The sequence below is a fragment of the Anoplophora glabripennis genome, unplaced genomic scaffold (assembly GCF_000390285.2).
Source record: "Anoplophora glabripennis isolate ALB-LARVAE unplaced genomic scaffold, Agla_2.0 scaffold413, whole genome shotgun sequence".
Classification (NCBI taxonomy): Eukaryota; Metazoa; Arthropoda; class Insecta; order Coleoptera; family Cerambycidae; genus Anoplophora; species Anoplophora glabripennis.
Window position 1 is genome coordinate 467,253 of NW_019416581.1, and position 8,358 is coordinate 475,610.

The following is an 8,358-nucleotide window of genomic DNA, read 5'->3' on the forward strand; positions in this document are numbered from 1 at the left end:
GTAGATATCCTGTACATTGTTAAGTAAAATTAGTAGTTACTTCCACACGTTCCATGAGGCCAATAAAATATTGATATAGCTGATTTATCCGCAATAAACTTTTTAGATAAATTTGTTCTAAAATTAAAATCTGTGACCACATTCCACTATCACTGCGGTTATACTACCTTGGATAGGTGACGGAAGAATTTTCCAGTTGTTTAAATTTATCCTCTAAATAATTCCCACGCGTAATTAGTAATATAATTTTATTCCTGAAAAAAAAAAAAAAAAACGAAAACGGAAAGTATTTCCCCTTTTTAAGAACTGAGTATTCAAAACAGCGTATATTAAATAAGTAACGGTTGAATAGGCGGAAATAGAATCTCTGTCTATATCTAGACGACTATGTCTATGTCTAAATGTGAAATAAGAGAATTACGATCAAGTCCTGCTGAAAACCAGGTTTACTGCAAAATTGTTATTCTTAAATAATTACATTAATTAATTACGGGCAATACAACGGGATTTATTTTATTTCTCAAATACGGTTCACCATTGGCGTACCATTTTTTTCTTTAAAATATCAAAGTCAGTGCTCGTACGCACGCCACTGTTAGAGCTAAAAATTATGTTTGTATTGAAAAACATGCGCCTTTAATAACTATCACTACGAACTAAATTTCACTGAAATATCTCCAGCGGTTACGAAATTATTAATTAGTTTCCTTCTTTTCCCTAAAATTTTAACACCCCCTATTTTTGCAACGGAACATTTTTGGACTATAGTTTATAAAGCAAACTATCATTAATTTTCCATGTAGAATCACACCCTCAAATATTCGCGTATCATTAAGGAACACCCGTATAGCATCAATATTAAGTAAAAAAATTATTTGCCACAGAAAATGAATGTTTGCTTTAATTACTTTTGAAACCGGTATTGTAAACCATATTGTCGTCTTTTTACCAAGGATGTCAGTTCTGTTCAAAGAAATGAATTAGTGTAAATGCGTAGGCACAGTTCAGAGTCCACTATTAAAATTCACTATCGGGATTCACCGTATTCAATTTTATAATAAAAATAAATTTTCAAACAAGATTTTACATGGAAATTCTACGGTATCGCAGCCCAGAGTGATATTACAAATTGTGCAGCAACTATAGCATCAACAGAAGAGAACGTTGTTTTAAACCTGCTGATAAATAAGTAATCACTTACCGATCACTAATTTGTAAACGTCACTTATAAAAGTCTCAACAAATTAAGTACGGGTGAAGAAATACCTGAGCTTGCAACAAATGCTTATATCTTCAATATTATATAATGACTAAAAGTTTTCTTTGTGTAATTTTTCGTTGTTTATACCAAAATCTTATTAAATTGATTAATAGACTTGTAACTAACTTATGTAAAATAAAATTACATTGATATCTTAAATTTTTATTACAATCTAAAATGTAAATTACAAAGGCGGACTTGCTACAATAGTTTTTACAACATTTGGTTTCCACTAATCTCTAACATTTTCGTGTATCCAGTCAACATATTTAGACACTTTCGTGTAGACCCCAGGCCATCCTTCCGTTCCACAATTTGCTCCAAAAGAAACTATACCTTCCATATACCATTGAGCCGTATCATTTTTGGCTGTTCTCATTAGAGGTCCCCCACTGTCACCTAAAATCATCAAAATTTCAATATGTTTGTAACGTCATGGAATAAAATAGTTTCCCACATAAGGAAGAATCTTGGTATATCCATAAAAAAGGAATCATTGAGATCTGCAACGAGGAAGATAAGTTTAACGTTTAGAAAAGAGAATAATTGATTCTTTAACTTTTCGCTTGGTTGATGTATCACGAAGCAGAAACCTGTACCTGTGCAAGAGTCCTTTCCTTTTTGTCCTCCAGCACATATTTGGGTCTCGTCCAGATTAACACCAGCCGATTTGAAGTTTTTAACGCAGTGCGATCTCTCAGCAATTGGTACGCCTAGTTTCAATTTGACAGGATTCAAGTTTACAAATTCCGTCTTGCCCCAACCTGCGACGTACAACTCTTCACCGACAGTGGATGCTTCATTGGGCAAAGGCAAACAAATTGGACGAATGAAATCTAAAAGGATTTTCTCAATCAGTACTAATGGTCTTTAATACAAGTTTAATTTATTCTTCAATAGTTTTTCTTACTGAAAATGGGTGCTCTTACCTGAGTATTTGATCTCTCTGTTAACTCTAATCAATGCTATATCACCATATCTATCAGCAGATCTGATGTCATAGTCTGGATGGACCAAAGTTTGTTCGATTCCAAAATTCTCAGGAGGTTTATTGCAGATATTAAATCCAGCTGTTGTGACGCAGTCTACTTCTTGTCTGAGATCCCATTCACCCAATCGTACGTTCACCCTAAAAGTATAACAAACATATAGTTTGTTTAAATTTGAATCAACATTCTTGATCATTGGTGGGACTTCTGTCACATCAAAATCATCGATACCATTATTTTAATCGCGTTTTATTATTATGAAACTGTTTTCAACTATTGTAACTAAACTGTATAGAAAATAGTTATTCTTGTATCTAGAACACGAAATGGTACTTTTGCGTTTATTTAAAGTTATTTTGCCGAGCTTAGCGAGCAAAAAGGATTTCGAGTTTGAGATGCAAACAATTTTTCCTCGAAAACCAATAAAATAAGACAATTGTATTATATACAACAATTTATATTTGAAATCGTTTTAAACGTGTTTGAATCAAGATGATTTAGGCGCGGTGACTATCATAACGATACCAACCTAATAAACAATAAAAATTAGTTTGAAAGAGTAGTGTCAGAATTATACATATACTGTAATTCATATTCTAAGGGTGTTTAATTCAAAATGAGCTCGTGAAGACAAGCGTTTACCAGGGGAAGTATTGGAAGTGGCACAAAGTGCTGTTTCACAATTAATCCCCAAAAAATCATCGAGACAGTACGACTATGACATTACCTACAACGAATCCAAAGGGTCCGAAGCGGTATGACTGGCATATTTCGAACATAAAATTAATAAAATTAAACCTTCGACGGTATGGTCAGTATATTCCATGTTAAAAAGTACACGGAATGCCAAAAAATGTGTATCAGGAAATTTCCGAAATTATTACCATATTTGAAAAACAAATCAGTTGGATACCATCCGAAAAAGTCCAGAATTTAAAGGAAAGAGGAAATTGAGAGATTTTTTACAAGAAGCACCTGATAATCAATTTCTACTAGGTAATTGAAATTAATATAAATCGATTGATTTAACTAATTTCGGACAACTTTTCAGGTCATTTTAATAATTAGTATTTATGGAGCATTGAGAAGAGATGAACTACTAAGGATAACGATGGATGATATAGAAGACAAAGACTCAATTATTATTATAAGAATTTCCTTTTCCAAAACAAAAATATGTTTTGTGATTTCAAGTCCAGATGCGAAGTACTACTAGAACCTGGAGTTGAAGTATCATTGTAAAGAATCCTGTTGGCTATTTCATTTTTGCAACATAACTTTTTGCAACTGTCTGATTTCCACTCACCATGTCTCTTGATTGCAACAACTCCTGTATTAGCCAGTAACGTTGCCGATGTTCTTCGGAATGAATGACCTGTATATGTTTCAGGATGTTCTAGTTTCAAAAACTGTGCAATCTTATTAGGAATCATAGAAAGGGTATTCTTGCCAACTGGTTGGTTGTAACATCTATCTACTTGATAGCGCATAAGAAAGCGTGAAATTTCAGTTTCAATTTCCAATCTAATCTTGATATATTTCTTGAGAATTTCTAGGTGAGAAGCAGAACGCAGACGAGAAGTAATTGTAAACGAAATTTTTTAAATTGACGTTGTCCAAAACAAGTTTGCATAACTCATCAGAAGACCGTCACTACCTAGCAAATATGTGTTATCGAGTGCCTCAACGAGAAAATCGTTGACTTGTTCTCTTGTAAAAGTGTATAGCCGTCATTCTTACGTTTCAAAAATGCTCTCGCCTGGGGGTATTTTGATATATCCACGTTTTCCTCCATGAAAATAGTTGACTTAATTATTGAGTATTCACTCCACAAATTAACCGGTGACTTTAAAGTTCTTGACTTCTCCATGAAATATGCTAGCAGTGACATTTCAGAAACACCAGTATTTTTGTTCTGGCACCATTCTTTGAAATTTCTATATGCTCGTCCGTAGCGCATTTTCGACTTCTCGGGCAATAAAAATTCGCAGGCAGCATTTGTTGCACTTTCTATTTGAAAATCGCTCATTTAGAAATAATAATTCAAAACCAGCAAAATTGCAACATTTGTGTAGCTTTGTTTATAAACACCTTAGGAACGACATAGTCCATGCCAGCAACCGTCTTGGTTGGTTGTAAGATTTCGAATAATGTCATAATGAATTGATTAAGAAATGTCAAAAAATAAAACCTATTCTTTATTTCATGAACCATAAATAACTGTGGGAGCAGATATATGTTGTATACTATGCAGCAGTTAAGTACAAACCAATCTCAGACTCTATTGCCAGCAAAATTGCCATCGACTGGTAAATAATATTTACACCTCCTTTTTGGTGTAAATAACTATTGCAGCTGGGTGACAAAAAAGTGTCACTTTGTCAACTGAAAATTTAACGAAAATGTCGCCTTTTGAAGAGAGTTTTTGAAAAATAAAGGTTTTCTTCTTTATTTCAAAGGTACTAATTCAAACAAATCACATTTTGTTATGCCTTTTTACCTCGGGTGTCGATTGCGGTTAATTCCAAGAAAGCGACGCAGAGGTCTTCTTGGAATTCTATTTCAACAAATATTCTACGGACTGTATACAGTGTTACTTCTTGAATTTGATTGTTCTTATGATTACTGCAATTTGCGTTGATACTTACAGTTGTCCAACTTTTTTCGAGATGTCACCAGTAATACAATGAGCGGCTGTGATGATATATCTTTTAGATATTATGGCGCCGCCACAAGAAAATTTCTTACTATTAGAGGCATTTTTGTATTCCAACAGCGCCATCCAAGGAAATTCATTAAAATCGGTGTTTACCCCACCAAAAATTTTTTCTTTTTCCTAAAAGAAGGAAATAAATACATTAGCTATTCCAATAAAAAAATTCAACATTGAATTAAACCACAGAAATACCTAGTAAGGTATAATTATCGAAAACATAAACTAAAATGTATAGAAATATCAATAATACTAAAACACAAACCAGATATATTGAAACTACCAATATCTTTGTTTGCACATTTTGCACAAGATTGTTTCATCAGGTTGCTTCTTTTCATATGGAATTAATAAATATTAATAGAACAAAATAATATATTAACATCAAACTATTTGAAAAAAAAAATCATATTTTTAGACTATAATGTCAAAAGCATTGAATATGACTAGGTCAATACGAATTTCTTTTTAAAAAACATACTCTTGTTAGGTATTAGCTATTATATTTTTTGCTCTATTTTTTTTTGTAGTAGTCAGCAATTCTTACGTGTTGATTTTTGCAAAAGTGCAATAGTGATTGTATCATTATTAAATACAACATATTTCTTTAAATTATTACGTTATTCAACAATTTCAGTATATGAGTATGTGTTTTTGTATTAATTACATTTGGGCATATGGTTTTTAGTTTTTATTTATTATTTATTATTAGACGTTTACTAGGTATTTCTCTTGTGTAATTCAATGTTATTCAATATTGAAAAAAATTTTTCGACTAACTTAATCCATTGGAAATGATAACTGCTTTTATACAGTTGTGGGTACACATGTCTGCAAGTGACCTATCTTAAGTAGTACGTCAAGAGGGCCAGCCTGACGTCGGACCGGTCTAACAGTTGCAAGGATAAAGAACAGACGCGGGACGCATACACCATGGTTTCAGAAAAGGTTCACTTCAGATTGGCGCCGTCAGGAACTGAATACATATACCTGCGAGCGACTCCACACCAGGACTTTTCAGCGAACGCTCGCACCCACAACATTTCTTTTCACTGTACTATCGTTTTCAATAAAAAATACATTTATTTTACCGTTGAGAGAGAGAGAGAGAGAGAGATTTTGCTACACACCGAAAGCAACCCTTGCAGTGTTTAATACTGTTAGCAGTTATATCAATTTCTACAATTGGGATGAAAGACTGCTTTAAGAATTATTATTATTCTTTTACATCATTCTCACCTGAAAACCACACTTTGACCTGTCAGGAATGGCAGGATTCCTAACGCCTGGCCCATTTCGGTTGGTCGGTCTGACTGTTCTAATGGTCGGAGAGAAATTATCCTTGGTGCCGCAACACACCAAAGGTTTTCTGTCATATCCACATTGCGATTCCCTTAAGAATCTTAGCTGCTCCGCATTCCGCGATTGTACAGCATCCAGGAGGAGCTTGCAATCATAAATTGATTTACATTTCGCCGATTCTCCGTTGGGAGTTCTACACGAACTCCCGATTTCTAAAAAAAAAAAAATGGAGATCATAAATTGTTGATTAATTGCAATTTGAGCAGAAAAATCGTCAAAAATACCAAGTACTAGGTGCATTGTTCTATAACGTCATATTAAAAACTGAAATATGTCCAGATTCACTGAAATTACAAGCCAATTACAATTATATGCAACTTCGACGAGGTCTTGAAACAACCTCAACTAATTTTATGTACATACAGAGCTTTCATAAATGATTACAAGCCACGTGATCAGTAATCTTGCTTGGAACAAACAGTAACAGTTTCCCTCCGCTTCCATACGATAATAAAATCTTTGCTCAACTTTCGAACGAACATTTCGAAGCATTTCAGGCGTTATCTGACGACATGTTTTCAACAATTTGCCGGCGAAGCTCCTCAAGTGAGTTCGGTCGTGTTGCATAAATTTTCGACTGTCCCCATAGAAAACAGTCTAAGGCCGTTAGATCTGGCGATCTGGGAGGCCACTCAATTGAACCTCTGCGTCCTTTCCAGTGATTTGGAAAGTTCTGATTAAGAAAATCACGCAGAGCTACGGCATAATGTGATGTGCACCATCCTGCTGAAACCACACATCCTCTTCTGGCAAAACGTTGTCATTTTCCAATACTTCCACAATCATCGGGTAGATATTCCTTTCCAGTAGATTCAGATACATGTCCATTCAGATTTCCCAGTAGGGAGAAAGGCCCTATGTGGTGATCTCCATGTATGCCCGCCCAAATATTCAATTTTCCGGGATGCTGTGTATGAAATTCATGAAAAATACGTGGATTTTCATAACTCCAGTAGCGACAATTATGACGGTTGATTCCACCATCCAGTTGGAACAGATTGAGTACAAAAAAATTGGATTTCTTCGAGCAAGATCGCTCATTTCTTCACAAAACTGCAAGCGGCGATCAGGATCATCTTCATTAATTTATTGTACCAAGTTAATTTTGTGTGGGTGATACTTATGAATTTTTAAGATTCGGCGGCAACTAGGTAGGTACAGAAATTTCTGAAGTAAGTTGCAAGTTTCCCGAGACGCAAATTTGGTTCCATTGAGATATGTGATTGTCTCGTTTAAAGTAAAAGAGGTAAAAATGTTGAACTGATAGAGTATGAAGTTTTCCGTATTCACAGATAAACGAAAAATTAGAACAAATTTTTTCATCAAGAAATTGTTAGAGAATATCGTCAGATAACGCCCAAAATGTTTCGAAATGTTCGTTCGGAAGTGGAACAAAAAATTTATTATTGTATGGAAGCGAAGGGAAACCAATTTGAGCACATAACAATCCTTCATTCATTGATATTTTTCCTTATGATGATTTTATTGCCATATCTAATCAAAAATTTGAAAAGTTGCATGAGCAGAACTGAAAAAGCTTTAAGGTGTCACTCAACATAGGGTGCCATTTAAAGGTATTTTACACCCTTGTCTCGGGGGTAGTTTCCAGAACACCAAAACTTACGCCATCATGAAAAGAAAATCGACGTGTCTCAGGTTTTTGTTTTTTTTATAAACCTATATAACCTATAAATTTCAAATTGATACGTTATATCACTCAGAACTAAAGTCTGTTTGGAAATGAAAGAGAGTAATAAAACCCCGAGATAAGAACCGGCCATGGGCGTGGTAATATTTCGTTTCAGGTAATTATTCCAGTCTTAGAGCTGAATATACGAAGACGTGCTAGTGCAGTAAAGTAAAATTCGACTTGTGTTTAGTGACTATTGTGCCAGTGGATATAATATTGTTTGGGTAAAATGTCGAGCTTATCAGATTACGTACCTGCTAAACGCGTGAAAAGATGTGCGCTGTCTCAGAATGAGAAGATTATTATATTAAATGTATTTAATGCATTGAAACACCAAAATCCT

General features: G+C 34.3%; 1 protein-coding gene across 1 annotated transcript in view; it reads right to left on the reverse strand.

Annotated features, from left to right (window-relative positions):
• Positions 1 to 1,407: 1,407 nt before the first annotated feature.
• LOC108909091 (serine protease 7-like) overlaps positions 1,408 to 8,358 on the reverse strand; it is a 9,343-nt gene continuing 2,392 nt past the window's right edge. Inside the window, exons 2-6 of the mRNA XM_018713326.2 lie at positions 6,203 to 6,477; positions 4,899 to 5,086; positions 2,191 to 2,390; positions 1,861 to 2,097; positions 1,408 to 1,660 (exon numbers count right to left, since the gene is read on the reverse strand). Coding sequence (XP_018568842.1) covers positions 1,494 to 1,660; positions 1,861 to 2,097; positions 2,191 to 2,390; positions 4,899 to 5,086; positions 6,203 to 6,477 — 1,067 coding nt within the window. The 3' untranslated portion in view covers positions 1,408 to 1,493. The remainder of the gene's footprint in view (positions 1,661 to 1,860; positions 2,098 to 2,190; positions 2,391 to 4,898; positions 5,087 to 6,202; positions 6,478 to 8,358) is intronic.